Source organism: Lygodium microphyllum, chromosome 16 (assembly GCF_053477565.2).
Source record: "Lygodium microphyllum isolate KBCC chromosome 16, Lygodium_microphyllum_v1.1.10, whole genome shotgun sequence".
NCBI lineage: Eukaryota > Viridiplantae > Streptophyta > Polypodiopsida > Schizaeales > Lygodiaceae > Lygodium > Lygodium microphyllum.
This window is the reverse complement of record NC_141150.1, coordinates 57,610,023-57,630,471: the sequence shown is the minus strand read 5'-3', so window position 1 is coordinate 57,630,471 and position 20,449 is coordinate 57,610,023. Positions and strand designations below refer to the sequence as shown.

Below are 20,449 nucleotides of genomic sequence, written 5' to 3'. Positions count from 1 at the left end.
ATAGTGCAAAATACCCAAGTCAGACATGTCAAAAGTTTGCTGTAAATTATTTTTGAATGCTGAAATCTGATCAGCATGTGTTCCAGTGAGCAAAAGGTCATCTACATATAGACACAAAATCAGCATGGATCCCCCCTCTTTATGTACATAAAGGGTAGACTCAGATGGGCTGTTTACAAACCCCTGACTAAGCAAGAAGGCATCTATCTTTGCGTACCAAGCTCGTGGAGCTTGTTTCAAACCATATAGAGCTTTTTTCAGCTTGCATACTAAATTTTCTGAGCCTTCAACTGCAAAACCAATGGGCTGCTGTACATACACTTCTTCCTGAAGTTCCCCATGTAAGAATGCAGTCTTTATATCCAGCTGATGCACTTTCCAACCAAAATGTGCAGCCAAGGCAATCATAGACCGAATGGTCGTCATACGGGAGGTAGGAGCAAAGGTCTCCTCATAGTCAATGCCCTTTTTCTGTGCGTAGCCTTTAGCTACCAGCCGTGCCTTGTACTTATCTATGGATCCATCTGCATTCCTTTTCAATTTGTAGACCCATTTCGTACCAATGGCACGCTTGCCAACTGGCAAAGACACCAAATCCCAAGTATGATTCTTATGAATAGAATCCAATTCAGCTTGCATGGCTGCCATCCAATGCACACTATGTCGTGCATCCTCAAAACATTCAGGCTCCTCATTATCATGAGTACATGCTGCCATAACAAACTCCATGGAATGTGCTGAATCATGCAGTCGAGTTTGCCTTCGAGTACGACCAGCCAAGGGTGTTTCCAAATGACTATCTCTCATAGTCTGCGTGTACCATCTAGGCACCTGTCTTGCTTCCTGACTGTGTACAAGTTCCTGCTGAATTTCAGTTTCAGCAATGTGCTGATTTACTGCATGTTCCATAGGAGCAGCTGGCTGAACATTAGGTTCATTTGCTGAAGTACCAGCTGAATCACCAAATGTGATGGGCAGCAGCCCTTCAAAGACATCACGGGCAGCCTGATATGTATCAAAACCAGCCAAGGATAATTCTGATTTTTCATCAAATACAACATCCCTGCTGACAAAAACCTTCTTGGTCACGGGATCATAGAGTCTGTAGCCTTTGCTTTCGCTGCTATATCCCATAAAGATGCATTTTACAGCCTTGTTGTCCAACTTCTTTCGAAGTACCTGTGGAATATGGGCATATGCAAGACACCCAAAAGTACGGAAGTGGCCAACAGAAGGTTTGCGGATGTGCCAAGCCTCAAAAGGTGTGACGGTTTTCAAGGCCTTGGTAGGGCATCTGTTCAAAATGTGGCAAGCGCTCATGACGGCTTCCATCCAAAAACTATGAGGCAAACTCTTTGCCTTCAGCATACATCTGGCCATCTCCATGAGTGACCGATTTTTCCTCTCTGCTACCCCATTCTGCTGTGGAGTATATGCAGTAGTGTACTGATGGATAATGCCCTTCTGCTGCAAATAAGAATTCAGCATAGAGGACATGTATTCCCCCCCTCGGTCCGAACGGAGAGTCTTAATCTTGCAACCAGACTGAGTTTCCACAAGTGCACTGAAAGCCAAAAATGCATCATACACTTCTGACTTCTTTTTCAAGCAGTAGACCCAGCAAAAACGTGTAAAGTCATCAATAAATGTTACAAAATAGTAACAACCACCCAATGACTGTGTCTGCATGGGCCCACAAACATCCGAATGCACAAGCTGCAATCTGGCTGTTGCTCTAAAAGCAACATCACGGGGAAAAGAGAAACGATGCATTTTCCCCAAAATGCAACCCTCGCATAAATGCTCAGGAGGTCTCTCCAAGAGAGGTAATCCATCCAACATCTTAGTACGCTGTAATAGCATCAAGCTGCCATAGTTTACATGCCCCAAACGAGCATGCCATAACTCTGCCTCTAACATAGCAGGAGTAAGAGTGGATGTCAAATATGCAGACTGATCTACCGAAAGAGCATCCAACTCATATAACCCATGACACAGAGAACCTGTCAAGACCAATGTCATGTGTTCCTTGTCACGGACCATGCAACGGTCATCATCAAAGGTGACCTGCAAACCACAACGTGCCATAGAAGAAATGGAAAGCAGATTCTTCTTAATGCCAGGCACATACAAAGCATCCTGTAGGCGGAGAATAGAGCCATCAATGGCTGTAAGCTGAATCTCCCCAATACCACGAACAGGGTATGATGCATTATTAGCACACTGAACAGACTTCCCAACGGGAGGTGCACCAAGAGAAGCAAACAAATCTCTACGAGATGTGATATGCCGTGAAGCACCACTGTCAAAGAACCAAGTGTCAGCATCCTCTGTAGAGCTAAATGCTCTATCAGCCCAAGAGACATCATAACTACAAGTGTAAAAACAATAGTCCCTGTCTGCAACAAAGGACGCGGACTCACTAGCAGTGGAAGGAGCTGCAGAAACAGACATCCCTGACTCCTTCTTCTTCTCTTTGGCGATGCGCTTCCTGCACTCAGTGATGTAGTGGCCAGGCTTCTTGCAGTAATGGCATTTTCCTTTCTTGGCTTGCGTGCCCCCCTGTTTCTGACTTGTCTGTGAAGTGTTACTACTACCAGAACTCTGCGAAGCATTTTTCCCTTGGCTGTTTTTACCCTTCTGCCTTGACATAAAAGCCTGCTCAGAGGCTATACCATCCACACCACTGTTCCGTCTAGTTTGTTCCTCCTCTAGAAGCAAACTGACAAGCTGAATGAAAGTGATGGGCTCTTTCGAAATCCTCATAGTGAGGTTCAAGGCAGTATGAAAAGCCAAGTAAGAGGGAGGCAGTGAATTCAATGTTGTAGAAATCAGCTGCGCATCTGAGTAGTACTCATCCACATTCATGAGTTGCTCCCGCAAGTCTTGAATTTTGTTGAGATGATCCTGCATAGAATCACCCTCATTCATCTTTAGAGTCTCTAGCTCTTTCTTCAAGAAAGAGATGCGAGTCTCATTCTTTCCTGCAAACATCTGCTCCAATATCAACCAAGCTTCTTGTGAAGAAGCTGCTGAACGAATATGAGGAATGATAGAACGCTGAACTGCCAATGCAATCAGCGACATAGCCTGTGCATCCCGTGTATCCCAAGTTTTCTGAGCTGCAGTTCTTGGGGGAAGTGGCTGAGCGGGGTGAGGTGGAGGGGGCTGAGGTTGCCCTCTTGCACGTCCTCCTGGAGGAGGAGTAGCGGGAGCCACAACTCCCGGTCGTGCTTCCTCTCCACTGACATAATCCCACAAATTTTTGGCCACTAATACATTCTTCATCATGAAAGACCAAAGGGAATAATTGTTCCCATCCAATCGGTCTTCCTTGGACACATAGGTGAATACATCTCCTCCCTGATTTGCCATTATTTCCCAAAAGGTAATAGAGCAATGTCAATGCAGTACGGGCTGGAAATCTGCAAATTTCCAGAAATTGCAGCAAACACAAGTCTGCAATTAATGTGCAAAGGGTACTCTGTCAAAAAAAACTGTCACTGATGCACGCTTCCCAAGGTGCAATTAGTGCTCAGCAGCACTAAAACATCAAAAGCCCCAAAATTTTCTGCCCAAAATTTCTGTCACAAATGTCTGTTACAAAAGCCCCAAAATGTGCATTCAATGTGTCATAGACAGACACAGCACGTTTCCCAATGCTGAAAACTGAACCTGCTGTTCAGCACGTTTCCCAATGCTGAACCTGAACCTGTTGCACGAACTCCTGTGTAAAAGAAAAGTGCAGAATGTTACCTCTGCGTGTTGACGACGGGCACGATTCCCGAGGTAATGACTGCTGGGTACAGTCGGACTGACGCACAGGTACAGGCGTGCAGGTCCAGTGACACGCGCAGGCAGGACTGGGCGCGCGCTGGGCTGAGGAGGCGGCACCCAGGACTGGCTGGTGGAGACAGGTGGCGCGCTGGCAGCTGGAGCTGACGGCACAGGCTAGCTCAGCGCAGGGAGGCTGCGCAGGCAGACTGACAGGCGAAGGGGCACTCTGGGCAGACACAGGGCAGAGGACTTGCTGGGCAGGGGTGGCAGCACGCAGGTACAGGTGGCGCTCTGATTGTTGGAGCTGCACGCTGGGCAGAGGAGTCGTCTGGTGCTGCGCGCTGACGGACTGACAGGCGCAGGCAGGACTGGGCAGGAACAGGCGGCTGGGGCAGAACTGGCGGTGGCTGCAGACTGCAGACTGAAGACTGCTCTGAGCTGAGCTCTGATACCAAATGTCAGATGGGAGAGGATCGAGGTGCAGCTGAAGTACAGTAGACAGTGTGAGAGTGAGAGACAGAGTTGAGCACGACACCCAATGCAATAGTACTGAATAGAGTGTTAGCTGAAAGTACAAATGATAACCCTTATACCTTAGAGTTATAAGGGGCTGTTCACACCCGAACACAGTAAGTGCCCGTAAGTGTGCACCACAAGCACATACAAAATAGTACACATAATCTGGGGGAAAAAACCTCTCCTACCGAGAGTAAAAAGTGCCCCAGTGTCCTAGTGATCACCCGCACACTCCCATATGAGCGTAGGCGTAAGTAAGGCGTGTGAGATACCCAACAGGGGCTGTGGGCCAGGGTCAGTGGGGGGAGCCTGGGAGGTGGGGGAGGGTGGGTGTGGGGGACTGCGGTCCTGTCGGGTGTGACGGGCAGGGGGGGGGGGGTGCGGAGTGCTCTGCCGAGGGGGCGTCGCTTGCCCTCTTGCGCCCTGCTGTCGAGGCTGCGATTGAGGTGCTGGCTGTGGCTCCCCCCTTGCCGTCTCCCTCTCTATCGTCTCTGGACCTGTGTGAAGCCGATGGCGTCCACCTGTGGGCCCGTTGCCGGAGCCACCTTGGCCCCGAAACGTGTACAATCTGCTGCCTGATGTCCAAAGTCGTGGTAGCGCAGACACTGCCTTGGTTGCCCAGTCACAATGACCTGTTGCCTACCTCCAGCCTCAATCTCCAGGAACTTTGGTATGCTTTTTGTATCTTTCATGGCCACTCGTACCTTTGGGACTCTTGCATCTATCACTGCATCCACAAAGGAAGCAGGGGAGAACTGTGTCAAAAAGCCGTCCAAAGTCCTCCACTAACTGGCGGTACTCTATCGCCAGTCTGGGAAAAAGTAGGGTGACTGGTTGTCTGAGAAAACTGTTGTGGATCACAAATGACTCCACTGTGAAGCCGCTATACCAGGGAACCATGTAGATGACCCCCTTCATAGAGGCATAGGGCGAGCTTTCCACCAACTCACGGGTTGCATTCGCAGAGGTGAGTTGAACCATGAAGATCCCTCGGCCCATGAGCACTGCCTCCAAGATCTGCGCTGTACCAATGCGAAGCGTGGACTGGAGCCAATCCCGCAGCTGGGCCCTTGATGGGGAATGTCCAACGACCTGACCAAAGATCGCTGTTTCTTTCAGCTCCAACTCTGTGGCCCGGACGGCCAAGAGCTGTTCCTCAGAGAGGATGATGTGCAAGGTGTTTGACTAGGGGGCACTCGTAGAATGCACCGGCGTCTGACCAGAGGTTTCCATTGTGCGTCCCAGCTGAGGACCTACCACTCACGCTATGTTGTCGGACGGGGGGGGGGGATGTTGCTGCAGAGGAAGGGAGCAATTGGAGGGGAAGAGGACCGATGGCGAGGAGGGGGGGGGTGGGGAATGCTTGTTTACATGGTGGGGGAGGTGTTGGACACTGCTGTAGTCCAGCTTGTAGCAAGGCGAATGATTGTGTTAAGCCTATCGGACATTGCCGTGGGCCACATTACGGGAAAGGCCGGGGGGGGGGGGGTGGGGGGGAGGTGGTGGAGGCGGGGGGGGGAAGTGTGGAGGGGCGGGGAACCAGATCCTCAGGCGGGAGGACAAGTCATGGGTTCGGGTTGGGGGGGGGGGGGGGGGGAGGCAGGTTTCCAGGTGGGGGCAGCAGTGGCGTGTTTGCGGCAGGGGAGGCAAGGCGTGTAGGGAGGGGTAGGGGTAGAAGGCGTGGTGTTGAGCAGGAACTGACGGGGGGGTCGCGCTGGGGGGAGACGGGGGATAGGCGGCATAGAAGGCGGGGGGGGGGGGATGGCGGGGAGCTGGCAGTGCACGCCACGGGACAGTGGGGGGGCGCACTGGAGATGTCGGGGGCGATAGAGCAACGACGCGTTGGTAGGAGCTTTGCCAAATGGACAGACTTACTTAGGCCAAATTGGATGACTGAATCTCTGACACCCATTACCCCCTAAATGAGTTAAACACCCCATAGGCCACCTTGAGGAGATAAACCCTGCTTATAAGACATTTCGATCAACATTTATTAGGAAAAGCAAAGTTTTTAGAGACAACAAAGTTGAGCACAAAGCGTTTAAATTGTGAGAAGAGGTTTAGCTTCATGTATATTTGTTTTGTGTTGTTTCTTAATACTTGTGTTCTACAAAACCTACATATGTATATAAACCGTATGAGACCTCATGTCTCTGAACTGTTGTCTGAACAAGTGGATAGATCTTGTAGTGTTGGGTCAAGTAAGGGACTGTCTTAAGCCCGGGAGGTGAATTGACCTTGGGAGCACCTGAGTTGCTAGCATCAGCAGTTTCCTTAGAAAGTTGTGGGCTATGACAGGATCTCCTCCATTTGTTTCTCAAATTTCATTGTCTCATCCAGTTTTGACATGAGTTAGGAGAAGATTGTAAATTAAGATAAATGTTTCAACACTTCCCTATTGAGGACAGCTTGAGAAGACAGGGAATGCTCGTTTGGTGACAAGTCATTGTGCTCCCAACAAGGCACATGCTGGAAGGTTGAACAGAGAGGTGTGACAAGCACTGACTAAGAGCCTCAGGAAATGGGAGCAGCAACTAACTGTTGGAATCAAAATTCTGTCACATAAGTAGAGACCTGCATGAACGGTGTTATGACTGCCCTACTGTCTCCAACATGGACTCAGTGAAATCGAGTTCTTCCTGAAGATGAAGAGACCAATGGCTGGACAATAAGACCATGTGCGCCTTTACAATGCTTCTAGAGTGGCATTCCTGATTGAATTTTTGAATCTATATGCTGCAAATTCATGCATACCCTCCAGAAATACATAGGATAGCTTGCAAGCCTCCTCCCAGTTCATCATCTCAATGGAACACATTTCAGCAGATCTGAAACATGAATTTTGTTTCACTGCTGACATGCTGCAGTAGATTACGTTTTGTCTTCATGAAACACTATTAATTTTCATAGTTTGAAAATGCAAATTTAAGGAAGGTAGTCACAAATGCTTTAGCTGGTATTAAAGAATGGGTGGTAGATGGTATGAATTTATGTCAAAAGCCCTTCCAATCACACGTTTAGAGAAAGACAGGACATATTTTGTTGTCACAATCAAGGAGGCACATGTTTGGAAGTGTGGATTCTTTTAATAATGCAAAGCAAGAAGAGAGGAACCACCATACAACTACAGAGAAGGGACTCCAATTGCTGAGGTTGAGTTTGAGATCTGGCTTCAAATGAGTGACAATATGTTGATCTTGGATCTTTGTTTCTCAATACACAGTCTTTCAGGTTTAGCCATTCTTCTAGCCTTTTTTCAAATGATCTTTTTAACTCTTCTGAAAACAGAAGGCGAGAGGAGTCCATTATGGTCTCATAACTTCTAGTGGCTGTGTGGTAAAAGATTCCATTATGGTTTCATAACTTATACTAGTCTGATATGTCATCTAAATGAAGTTCACACACTGCTTTCCATATATTTTGAAGCACTGGTGAATAAATCAAGGATGTTGATTTGTGAAATATCATTGCGTACTTAGGGAAGAAGCAACAGTTCTGTGGACCAAAGTGCTAATAATCTATGGCTTGCTCTTTATTAAGTCACAATTTCGATGAGCACTCCATCTGAGAGAATTGTTCGACATGCCTGCAGGAACAGCAAGTAACATAGTAACCTACCTTGCTCGGTTAGTATCTGGTACTGAGTTTTTGCCTATTTTCTTTCTGAAGTTGATTGTTCCAGTCATTTACTGTTGCCAATTGAGGCTGTCTTAATTTGATGCTGGAAGTTCATTTACAGAGGAAACGTGGCACTGTCAGTTATGATGACCACTGCAAGTACCTTTTTGGCTGTGGTAGGTTTTGATTTCTTTGCAGATTGAGCAACTATCAGTACCTTGAAACACCATTGGAGCAGTTTTAGTTGTTTATGGTCTCATTTGTCATACTAACCATATTTTCTGCTTTTCACATTACAAATGAAGTGCCTAGTGAAAATAGAATGCATGAGTCTCAATTTCATTCATTTAAGTTGCTGTAGCTTCAAGATGCTGTCACTGGCTTCTCTTTTCTTTGGCTGGTCAAAGTCTTGGATATAGAACCTCCTTAAGATCAAGTGCTTAGTGAAAGTAGAAATCTTGGATATAGAACTCCCTTATTGTTAGACAAGACTTGCCATTTTTTATTGCATTGTATTTACTGCCTTTTAATGAATCAGCTCATAATTGATGCAATCGGACTTAAACTTATTTGTTATGATAATGAATGTCATAGCATTTGGATATACATTTAGGAAACTGTAATAGGACATATGGAACTTATTGTATTATTATGAGGATGCAGTAACATTTAGGATCTATGCCATTTATTTACACTAACACATAAACATGATGGGAATGACATGATTAATTTGGGTTCCTGACCAGGCTATGACACCATTTTTGACAGCAAAACTAGCAGGGCAATATGTTGCTGTTGATGCCAGTGCTCTTTTCACATCTACTATTCAGGTGTGACGAAGAAAATCTCATCCAGCATATTGATCAAAATTCATTGTGAAGTTTGAACTCAGACGTTGTGCTTTTCTGTCTTACCTTTTATCTTCTGATTGTTGACCTCGTTTTTTAATGGAAAGAAAGTTTGATTAAAACATATTAGTGAGCAACATTAGTAAGGTAAATACATAACAAAGATGAAACATAGGGATAGACATTTCCCAACATTAGTAAGGTAAATACATAACAAAGATGAAACATAAGGATAGGCATCCCCAAGCTGGCCTCCTTCTAGAGGTGGTTAGCAAATCATTTACAGAATCTCGGGATGGAAAAGGATGTGTGGATTCGTGGTATGTTGTTGTTGTGTAACCACACATTTGAAATTAGCCTTACTTCTCGGCAAGGGTGGTAAAGACCTGATTATATACTAATTACAGCAAGCACAAAATTCAAATAAACTGAAACACAAATGTTACCATAATCTTGGACAATGGACTTGTTGTTGGTCCTAAAACAGGCACAAAGGTTGAAGTACACAGACTGAGGCTGATCTCCTTCGATCTTCAATACATTAATTTCCCCCTTGGTTTGCTTGGGGATTGGCCTTCAATTTGCTCCTTGGATGACAAATTTTATTGAAACTAGCCTTCCTTCTCGGATAGGGTGGTTTAACCTGATTAAGCACTTAATTACAGCAATTAGCAAATGAACATAAATGGAAATGCTCACTTTACCTTCATAAACTTGGATAGTGGACACCCTGTTGGCCCCAAAACTGGTGCCCCTTTCGGTATTTCTTTAATTTCAATTGCTGATGGATAAATTACAAGCCAAGATTTCACAATCTCCTTGGCTGATTCAAAAGCCCCTTGCTGTTCCAATAATCAGCAAAGCATTCGGGCAAATTGCCCCTTGATTTTCACCTAGGACTTGCTCTAATGGAACCCCAACTGGTCAAATGTTGCCCCAAATTCACAATAGATGGGCCGGCATCTGAAATCCTCACAATTCCACAAATTTTCGGTGCTGATTTCAGTGTACAATGCCTTTGACTGATGGCACGGGTCCCAAGGTGGCTGCTAAAACCTAATTACTGCTATAATTTAGGGTTTATAGCAGTAAACTCTTTGCTGTCCACCAAATTTGGCTGTACTCTGCTACCCATGGCTGAAAATCTCTGAGAATACTTGAGTATAGATTGGAGATGAGAGAATGCTGTAGAAAGAGAGAAAATCAGCTGAAATGTATCTTTTGATTCGTAGCTCTGATGACAAATCTGATGGCACCAATAGCTTCAAAAGGGGGGTAAAACACTAACTTAGCTAGCGAGCCCTCCTCTCCTACCGCCGCCTCTCTTGAGGCGGAAGAGAACCTATTGCCCCCTGTCCTGTCGCGGCGCGCGATCAATCGTCGTCGCCTCTCAGAGCCAAATCTGATCACCTCCTCTCCCTTCACCAAGCTCCCAATTGCTGCTGTTCAGCTTCCACCACCCCCCAATAGCCTTCTCCCTAGTTGCATGGGAAAGTTTTGCCACCCAAGTGGCAGCCTTCCTAATGCATTTTCAATCATTAAATTACTTTTTCAGAACTAATATTAATTCTGAAAATTAATTTCAACCATTTTGACCCTGCCCAAAATTAAACATGCCCATCTGGAATGAAATTGGCTAGGCCATTTGCAACTTGGAGCGGTTCCCAACCTCTGTTGACCCTTAGACTAGCATTAATTAATTAATTAATGCTAGTCCCTGGTGTCACCACTGACACTTAATGGCCAAACAATTGTCCTAGGGTCCAACCTGGCACCAACTGACCACCAAAATCTAGTTGGCATAACTTAACATAACTTTTGCCTTTAACACCCACTGCGTCCTTGGGGTCCTTGGCCCGTTCCCATGAAATAACTGCCATGTGTATCACATGTGCTAAACAACCTTGCACATTTGATTAGTTACTTAATCAAATGTTACTAGCAAGATTAAAGCATCTTAAAATTTCACGTCCCCGTGACATTTACTTACTGGCTGGCCTCTTAAAATCTTCTGAAATCCCCAAATTTCAATTTCTTTATTTCAAGTACTAGGCCTTGAATTCTGAGCATTCTTCCAAGGGTGGCTGGAAAGTCCTAATTTTGGTTGATGAGCAGCATAAATTCTTTAGTTGCACCTTATGGAACTGAATTTGGTTGAGATCTCTTGAGGGAAGTTGTGAATTGGTTGAGAGAATAGAGAGGAAGATGGGGAGAGAGAAATTTCAGAGTTTCATCGCCGTATGGAAACTGAAAAATGGAACAGCCCAAGTTCATGATGGTTTAGTAGGAGAACACTTCACACACGCTTGTGAGAGCACCACCGTTGGCTCACATCTTTAATAGGGTAGTCTATGAGGGATTTCCAACCAGTTGGTTGGACCATACTATTCTACCGCTCTTTAAGAGTGGAGATTCTGTGCTACTCAGTAACTATTGAACTATCATGATTGGACACATGTTGGCCAAAATATGTGGCTCTATTGTGGAACAAGCATTGAGTGAATGGGTTGAGATGCATGGCCTGAGATCAAAAGTCCAGGCTAGCTTTATGAGGGGATATACAACTCTAAACCATATCTTTACATTGAGGGCAATCATTGAAGAAGGCAAGGCATTCAAGGAAAAGATCTACTGCTATTTTGTGGACTTTTCCAAGGCCTTGGACATAGTGCCACATGCTAGACTATGATAAAAATGCTAGATATTGATGTGCCCATAGAGATATAGTGGAGTATCTATGCCTTGTAATGAGACAATGACAGGCAGAGTATGGACACTTGAGTGCATCTTTGTACATTCAATAGCACCATTGGGGTGAAACAAGGGTGCCCACTTTCACTGACACTATTTGGACTGTACATAGATGAAATTTCAGAATATGTGGATAGAAGTGGTGGGGCTGGCTAGAGTGTTGATACCATTATTGCTTTACGCAGACAATATTGTACTTATATTTGACTCACTTGAGGGGCTAAATAGACACTTGGATGCATTAGCAGCTTTTTGCAGAGACAGGGACCTGAAGGTGAATCTTGGGAAAACTAAAGTTATGGTATTTAACACCTCAACTGCTTGGGTGATGAGAGCTGAGCACTAGTTTACTTTCGATTGAGAGCCAGTGGAGATGGTTAGGTAGCATGTTTATTTGGGGGTCACATTGAAGGAACCACAGTTCTCTTAGAGAGAGACATCAGAGGCTCGTTCAGCAAAAGCACATGTAGCCTTAGGTGCATTGGAGAGGCAATGTGCTCACATATAGATTCATGAACCAGGCACCAAATTGTGGCTTTTTGATACCTTGGTTATACCCACACTCCTATATGGGGCAGCTATTTGGGGTTCGAGTCTTCCATACGAGGAGACAGCCTTTGGGAGACCAGGATGAACCAGAGTAGGAATACTATGACGAGTGGGAGCATATGGAAAGACCACTAGTCATGATGATCTCATGCATGATACGAGTGAAAAGCTTGACCCCACATGAGATTATCAGAGCTGAGTTGGGAGTTTCATCCATGGTGGTTGAGGCCTTGGTCCAGGTAGTGACTTTCATACATAGACTATGGGAGTTCCCCCAGGATAGATACCCATGTCTAGCCCTGGCCTCTTCTAGACAACTAGCAACAGATGGTGATAGACATTGTTGGTATGTTTAGATGAGTACATCGATGAGTTTACATGGGCTGCAGATTGACAAACTACCTCTCTTTGACTATAGCATGGATTGCCCTGCACTTACCCTAAGCTGATTAGAGCTGAACCATGTGATTAGAGTAGACATACTGAAGTTAGGTACGGAGAAGACTTGGATTGAACCCCCCTTCCCCCATGGCATGAGGATGGCACACTACCAGACCCACTTCCTTCAAGTATTTGAGGATGGTTTCATCACCCGACCCAATTACATGGATACACAGCTGCCTAATGGATTGCGTTCAGTTATCGGTCAAATCCTCACCTCATCCCACCACCTGAGGATTGAGACATGCAGATGGGAGGGCATATAGGCAGAGGAATGCATATTCCCACTATGCAACAGAGAGCTAGAGATAGAGGAACAGTACATCTACCAATGCACGGTATATTATAATATATGGGGCAGATACCGCTGTCTGTTTTGAGAGGGTTTTGGACCCTTCAGACAAATTGTGTAGTTTGAGGATTAGAGATCCTTGAGTTTCTTCCTCTTGGAGCTTCAGAGATGCAGAGCAGCTATTCTATAGAGTAGGAGGCTCCCACAGTTCGGCTTACATAGATAGAGAGCAGTCACTGACTTTTTCACTGCTACACGACCGAGTATGGCACATACCACCACTACTGCCACACAGCCTACAGGAGTACATCATTGGACCTCATCTTCTGTAGGTGTCCCTTAGAGTAGTGGCACTTAGCCGGTCTAGGCGCCCATGTCCACTCAGACAAAGGCCTAGACATCCACACCACAGACAAAATAGAGCCATCATTGAGCGCCACAGGAGACAGATGCTGAGATGCCTCAACCATGCAGAGATACATCTCCTTAGAGGACAGACATCTCATTGATGGAGAGTTTCCTTTTTCTGCTTTTACTTTTAGATCATCGACATGTTTTCTTTTTATAGGACACTATTTCATTTTTCAGTATTATAGGCATGTTTTTCATCCTTCTTCGTTCCAAATGAGAAACACACCATCATTGTATGTATTGCTTTGGTCTCATAGGTCACATTGGCCTTTTAGAGACATTAATATACTCTTTCTTTCTTTCTCTCTTTCATATCATATTGTATTCATTTTGGGTACCTACATTTCTTAGGTGAAAATTAATTAGTGGATTCTTACTACAGTTGTGATTGTGATTCTTCTTGATGACTTTTGCAGGTTGTACTTTTGCCAGTGCTGTCAGGAGTAGCCATGGCTCACTATTTCCCTAAGTTGGTCAACAGGATCTCTCCTTTTGCTCCTCTAGTAGCAATCATAACTGTTGCTGCACTGTGTGCTAGTGCAGTTGCTCAGAATGCTGCAGCAATATTGTCTTCAGGAGGTCAGGTGATTGGTGCAGTCCTTGCTTTACATGCTGCAGGGTTTCTTTTTGGATACTTGCTTTCGAGGATTGCAGGTTTTCAAGAGTCCACAGCACGTACCATCTCCATAGAAGTTGGGATGCAGGTACTCTCCTTTTCAAATTGAGTTTTCTGGTAGCACTACAACTGGCTGCCAGTGTAAATTCCATGAGTTATGTGGTTTGTCTACCAGTTTGAGAACTGACTTGGAACCACCTGTCATGACACAGAATTCGGTTCTAGGGGTTGTCCTTGCAAATCAGCACTTTAGCAACCCCTTGACAGCAGTGCCATGTGCAATCTCCAGTGTATGCCATTCAGTTGTAGGAAGCTTACTGGCAGCGCTTTGGCGGGTCTTTGGAAGGAATGATGTGGGCAGTGAATCAGTAGTGCTCTGAGTAGAAGTTCCGGTATCTTCCATGTCTGCAGGACACTCCATTGGAATGCTCTGTGGATTTCTATTTTGATTTGAGGTAAAGTACTTAAAGTAGAGGTAGTGATCAGTCTGGTAGCACCAATTCTTGGTTCATACACGAAGGTATATGTTTTCTAGCATCAGATTATAAAAGCTGTTAAGCTTTCCCACACATCCATTTTATTCCTCTGAGAAAGCACATGCAAAATTAGCTGGTTGTTTCAGGCATCCTCTATCAAAAAGGCTCAAGTTAAGTTTTCCCAGTCTTCCATTTTGTTCTTCTGGAAAGCACAGGCAAATCAGTTGGCCACTTTGTTGTCATTATCAACTAGTTCTGAATAAAACAGTTTGGCCTGCCTATAAAAAATTATTAGTAAGTATGTTGGTTTTGTGTGTGTGTATACGTGCACGCGCGCGCGCGTGTGTGGACATATCTTCATTCAATATCTACAATAAAAGATCACACAACACTTGGCTTTGAAGGATAACTCTATATTATTTTTTGAACGGGAAAATCTAAACATACTTTTCATTGCACTAATTTAAGAAGCGCACCTTTAAAATTTTTCAAAATGCAACCCTTCTTTTGAAGGGTAAAAATTTTAACACCCATTTTTGAAGGGTAAAATCCCTTAAGAAGGGTTTGGGAGTATGCTTGGAAAAGATATTAATAGGCTATAAGAGAGTTGATGGTTGACCAATCGAATCCTCATTTTGAGACGTATGTTTCATAGAATAAATCACCTCTTTCATTGTCCTCATATTTTCCCATCAATTCAAATCTCGCTTTTAATTTATTCATTCCTACTCTTTTGAGCCAAGTATTTCATTAACTCAAAAAGCCTTGCTCTTTTCTACATTGTGTCATTGTATGTGCTAAGCATTTCTAGATTTAGTAGTTCAAACTTATCGAAAAATAACAATATGCCCTCGCCTGATTAGGATGCAATTACATGGGTGCTGCAGAGTCAAGAGAAGGAGGAGCTTTGTGGGGAGCTGAGCAGGAAATGTGTCTGACAGAGGCCACTATTGACGCTTAGGGAAGCTAGTGCTCTATCTTGCATGTAGGGTAAGAGGGCAAGAGATGAGCAATAGGTGTCTCAGGGGGTATTCCCAACGTTCTGAGGACTAATGAAAGCTCACACATGGACTTAGACAGCTGTGTCTCTCATGCAATAGAAGTGGTGGACTTACAAAAGGTTGCACAAGCTATGGTTTTTGACATGGAGAAGGTAAAATGAGAGCAAGTGCAAGACCCTACCAAGGAAAGTGAAGTGATGGCGTGTAGACATACCATATCAGAGAGACAATAGGGTTTGCAAGGAGAAACACAGAGTGTACTGCAAACATTGAGAGGAAAAGACTTAGAAACTTAGAAGAAGAAAATGAAAGATGAGCACAGAATCATGCAAAATAAATCATGCTGATACAATGGAGAAAAAGCTTGAAGATGACTACACTGTCCTGGCTAATCAGATGGTAGTATTAGTAGGAAATCTACGCAGTGAAGGGAGCAAAACACAATTCTCTAGGCAATAGGGTATTGAATGTTAGTGCTGAATGGTGAAGGACAGTTGTAGGGGGAGTGGAATGCGGCCCTTAGATGCTGTTGGAGAGAAGAAGATGATGATCAACAACCACTAAGCTCCAGATCAATAGGGCGGCCTGCCTCAGGGTAAAACACAGTAGTAGAGGGCCTCCCAGCTGCGAAACGGCATGCAGGGGCAGTAGACTCCTTGTCAGAGCTGAATTGGATGGTGGATAGGGGCTGCACTATAAAATGTAGGTACAAACTGGTTGCTTGCTAGCAAGAAGCAGTTGTCGGCATGGAGAGGATGGTCACCAGCCAGCCTGGGGAGAGTGGACAGCTGGGTAACCTGATCTTCCCCAAAACGTAGCCTAATGGAGTGGAGATAGGGCACCTTGTAGTAGGGAAGAAGATCCATGAACTGTAATGTCCTTGTCAGGGGTGTGAACAATAGCGAAGAGGCTGAGGAGAGAAGAGATGAATGACTGATGAATGAATGACAATGTCTGTAGAATGAGAGGAGTCGATGACCTATTTATAGGCACACATAGTCTTGAGTGGCACCCCAAAATGTGGGCACCCAGTCCTTTTTGGAGGCTGCTAGTGTGAAATTGGAATGAATTAATGAAAAGAGATGCAATAAATGAATGGGTTTCTCAACACCCCCTCTTAGGTCCAAAAAGGAGCCGAGAGAGAGAGAGAGAGAGAGAGAGAGAGAGAGAGAGGAAAAACGATGCGTCGCCTGCGCCACGTCGTCGTCGTTTGCAGCCCCGTCGCCGTTGCCCGCAGGCCCGTCGCGTGCATTTGGAGACCGGTCGGCTGCGTCTCCCGCCTTGCTGTCGCCCGCCTGACTTGTGGGCTCTGCGCCTGGTTGTCGCTCGTCCGCCTTGTCTGTTAGGGTTCCTGCCGTCGCCGTCGGACCTGGGCCTTGTGGACCATCGCCTGATCCATGCCCTGCTGCGCTTCTGCCGCCAACTGTCCAGCCCTGCCGTCGTCTGCCAGCCCTGCGTTTCGTCCTCCTGCACCTGCACTGTTAGGGTTGTGCCCTGCCACACGCATTATCGGGACAGGCCACGGCTGAGGCCAACAGGCAACACACAGGTTCCATCGGCTGTGCTTGCAGAATATGCCCCTGGACAGCGCCTTTGTACAGGAGAGAGGAGAGAGAGAGAGAGAGAGAGAGAGAGAGAGAGAGAGAGAGAGAGAGAGAGAGAGAGAGAGAGAGAGAGAGAGAGAGAGAGAGAGAGAGAGAGAGGACGCGGGCGTCTCCCTGTGGAGGCGCAGAACTCGCCTTCGACGCCCATGCCTGCCAGTGCTCCGTCCTGTTCTGCCTGTCATCGCGCTGACCAAGAGAGAGAGAGAGAACCAGCGGGTCCTGCTCGTTGACGGTGCCCGTCCGTCCTATCCGCCATCTGACCTGCTCGCCCTCAGGCCTGTGCGTCGGTCCTGTTCGCCGTCAGACACGCCCGTCGCCTGCCCCGTCGCCTGTCCTGTCGCTCGCCTCTGACGACTGCCTGCCCTGTCGCCTGTCAGCCGCCATCGCCTGACAGACGCCCTCGCCTGCCAGACCTGTCCACCCTCGCCTATCGGACGCCGCCCTCGCCTCTCAGATGCTGCCCTCGCCAGTCAGCTGCCATGGTGGTCGCCCCAGGTAACACATTGTTTGTGGCAGCGTCTCGCAGGGCGGACTGATCTTTTCTTCCCCTCAGCGAGAGGCAGCATCCTTTGTTCGTGCCTGAGCCTGCGCCTCTGGGTTCTGCGACCTGCACACGGAGACAGTGCAGCCTTGCCTTTCCACAGACACAAAGAGAGAGAGAGAGAGAGAGAGAGAGAGAGAGAGAGAGAGAGAGAGAGAGAGAGAAGACAGTTGTATGGCTGGCCTGGACATGGATTTTCTAGACCGGACGGTGGCAGCCCTTGGCCCTGATTCCGATACAGAGGAGCCGGAGGATATGGTGCCGTGCACGGAGGAGATGCCTCCGGGTTCTGAACTGCCGCCTGCGGGCAAACGCTCCAAGCATACTTCTGACGAGCCAATGGGTCCTCAGGAACGTTTCTATGCGTAGGTTGCCTTTGATCCTGTGGATTCGCAGGAGATTGACTGGGAGCATTTGCTGGACTTTGCCAATACTCTGCTTGGCGATTATGTCCAGCATAATAATGAAACTTTTTCTGACGCGGGAACTGATGATGTGCTGGAAGCCACGGTGGACCCGAAATCAGTCTTGCGGTCCTTCTCGGTGTTTTATGACCGTGCAGTTATACTTTTCTTCACTGGCAGGATCCCAGTGCTTTCACATATTCGCCAGTGGATGCACCATTTATTGCAAGGGGAGTGTGTTGAGGAGATCTTCCTTGGGCCTCGCGGCTTTTATGAGGTGCTGTTGAAATCGGAAACACATCGAGCTGAGCTCCTGTCCAAGTTGCCATTATTCTTTGATCGCCGCTTGGTCCATGTTGTACCATGGCGCCCTATGGCCGACTTCCAGCGTCTGCTTCAACGAGAATGCCCGGTGTGGGTGGAAGTGGAAAATTGTCCGGCGGTCTATTGGCCATTGTTGAAGGATGCGATGGCAGTTGTGGGAACAGTGCTGGTTCCCCCAAGCCTCAGGGCTATGAATCGAAACCGTTTATGCATGTTATGGGACACGGCCAGGAAAAGGCCTGCGTGGCTTCGCCTCAATTGTTCTGGCATGCATCCTTTGCATTTTCGCTTGAAATGGGGCAACTTTGCAGGACACTGCTTTTCATGTGGTAAATTGGGGCATTTTATGGCCGAATGCCCTGAAAGGCAACCATCTTCCGAGGATGCGCAGGTTGTGCTGCCTAAGGATGACATGGTGCTTGATGCCCCGACACAGGAGGCCCTTCAGCCACCTAATGTCGTGGATAAAGGCAAACAACAGGTCCTGGGTTTGGATTCCCGTAGCACTGATTGGATTGAGGCACGTCAAAAAAAAGGTAAAAAGTTGGATGCAGGCCTGGCGGATCCTGGGCCTAATGCTTCATAGGATTCCGTGTGCACATATATGTGCAGGAAAGAAATGTTCGCTTCACAGCAGGCTGTGCGTACTATGGCCCCGTCTGCCCCCCGTAATCAGTCTACGAGGAAAGTCTATACAGACGGCCCCAAGGGCCCACCTGCTAAGCTGGCGTTTGATACAAAAGGTAATGTGATTACACCCTGGGATCGGCGTTATCCCCGCCCCACTCCCAAGGCAGTGGATTTTCCTTCTACCTCTAAAGCAGGTCGCCAGAATTCGTTTGCAGTATTGGCTGATTTTCTGGATGAGGGTGTCCTAGATGCTCTCGCGGAAAAGGTGAAATCGAGGCAACAGGCGCCTCGTTCCTGACTTCCTTTTTTTTGAAGATATATGAAGATAGCCACGTGGAATGTGCGAGGCATTTGCTCTCACCATAAGCAACATGCCATGTGGACTGTCTTGCATGAGAACTAGTGGGATGTATTGTGTGCTGTTGAGCACAAAAGTCACGGTGAAGCAGGAAAAGTTGTGGATTGTCATGGATTCCGTCTGTTTTATGCAGGGACACATGCTACGCACTATTCGGGCGTGCTGATGATTGTCCATGAGAAATACCAGCCTGTTCTTGTTAAAAATGATGTGCAGGGCCGCTTTCTGGTAATCGAAGTCTTATTTGCAGGAGAGATTTTATGGTTGCTGGGCCTCTATGCTCCGAATGATCCCGCATCCTGACGGGATCTTTGGTCGACTTTGCAGGGCTCCATGTCACTTGGCCGAAGGGGGCTTTTGATGGGAGATTTCAATATGTGTGTTGACTCTTCTCAGTCCACTTCAGGGCATTCGGTAATGGATACGCCGGAAAGCCGGGTATGGAATTCCTTTGCTTTGCGCGTACTTAAGCAAGATCTTTGGTCGTGGCTTCACCCTTCTTTTTCAGGGTTTATTTTTCATTCCGCACAATATGCAACTACTTGGTCGCGGTTGGACCGAATGTATATCATGCAGGGGGATGATTTTCTTCCCGAGATGCTGGAAATGAAGGTCTTGCAGCAATATGCGTTGTCGGACCATTTCCCCCTCCAGCTTGAGATGCAGGCATAATCTATTGCACCTTTTATGCAGTTGCTGGATAGGCTCCCTTTACGTTTCAACTCCTCTTATTTGAAGCATCCAATTTTTCAGGGCTATATGCAGCAATTGATTGAGAGGTTCTTATTGGACTTCGCCTCGGAGGGCTTGGCTTCATTTGCACGGCTGCTCTCTAATGTGCAGCGGGTTGCTCGGCAGTATGGGATTCATCATGCCTCTCTTTGTCGCCGACGTCGACATGCAGCAGAGGACTTACTGGCTTTGGTCCGTTCCTTGCTCGTGGATTCCCCAGATGATGATTTTCTGCTGTCACTGGAGAGGCGTTTGGCCCATCTTATTCAAGTGTTTCAGTTAAAATCTTATCAGCAGGCCAAGCTGCATAACTTGACTGACACATTGCAAGATAGTGCCTGCCAGTCTCATAAGTTCTTTCGTGCCTTGCATGCTTCTCCGGCTCGCGAAAATATGACTAGACTCCAGGATTCGGAAGGTCGCATGGTCACTGATCCGCAGACCATTGTCAATATGTGCAGAAATTATTTTATGGAACTTCTTGGTTCTTCTCCCTCGCCTTCTAGCCAGGTTACGCATGCCCGCTCGGTCTTCTATCATCTGGTCCGCCAGCAGGTTCC

The 20,449-nt window shown here is 46.7% G+C and overlaps 1 protein-coding gene across 2 annotated transcripts in view; it reads left to right on the top strand.

Moving 5' to 3' along the window:
* The window catches only part of LOC148022866 (Sodium Bile acid symporter family), a 79,877-nt gene extending 65,173 nt beyond the window's left edge, over window positions 1-14,704 (top strand). The window contains exons 4-8 of one of the 2 annotated variants that reach the window (XM_087695147.1): window positions 7,886-7,919; window positions 8,033-8,087; window positions 8,658-8,741; window positions 13,620-13,907; window positions 14,032-14,704. In XM_087695147.1, the coding sequence (XP_087551273.1) occupies window positions 7,886-7,919; window positions 8,033-8,087; window positions 8,658-8,741; window positions 13,620-13,907; window positions 14,032-14,199 (629 nt within the window). In that variant the 3' untranslated portion in view covers window positions 14,200-14,704. The remainder of the gene's footprint in view (window positions 1-7,885; window positions 7,920-8,032; window positions 8,088-8,657; window positions 8,742-13,619; window positions 13,908-14,031) is intronic. The other variant, XM_087695146.1, reaches the window with a different exon arrangement.
* The last annotated feature ends 5,745 nt before the right edge of the window (window positions 14,705-20,449 follow it).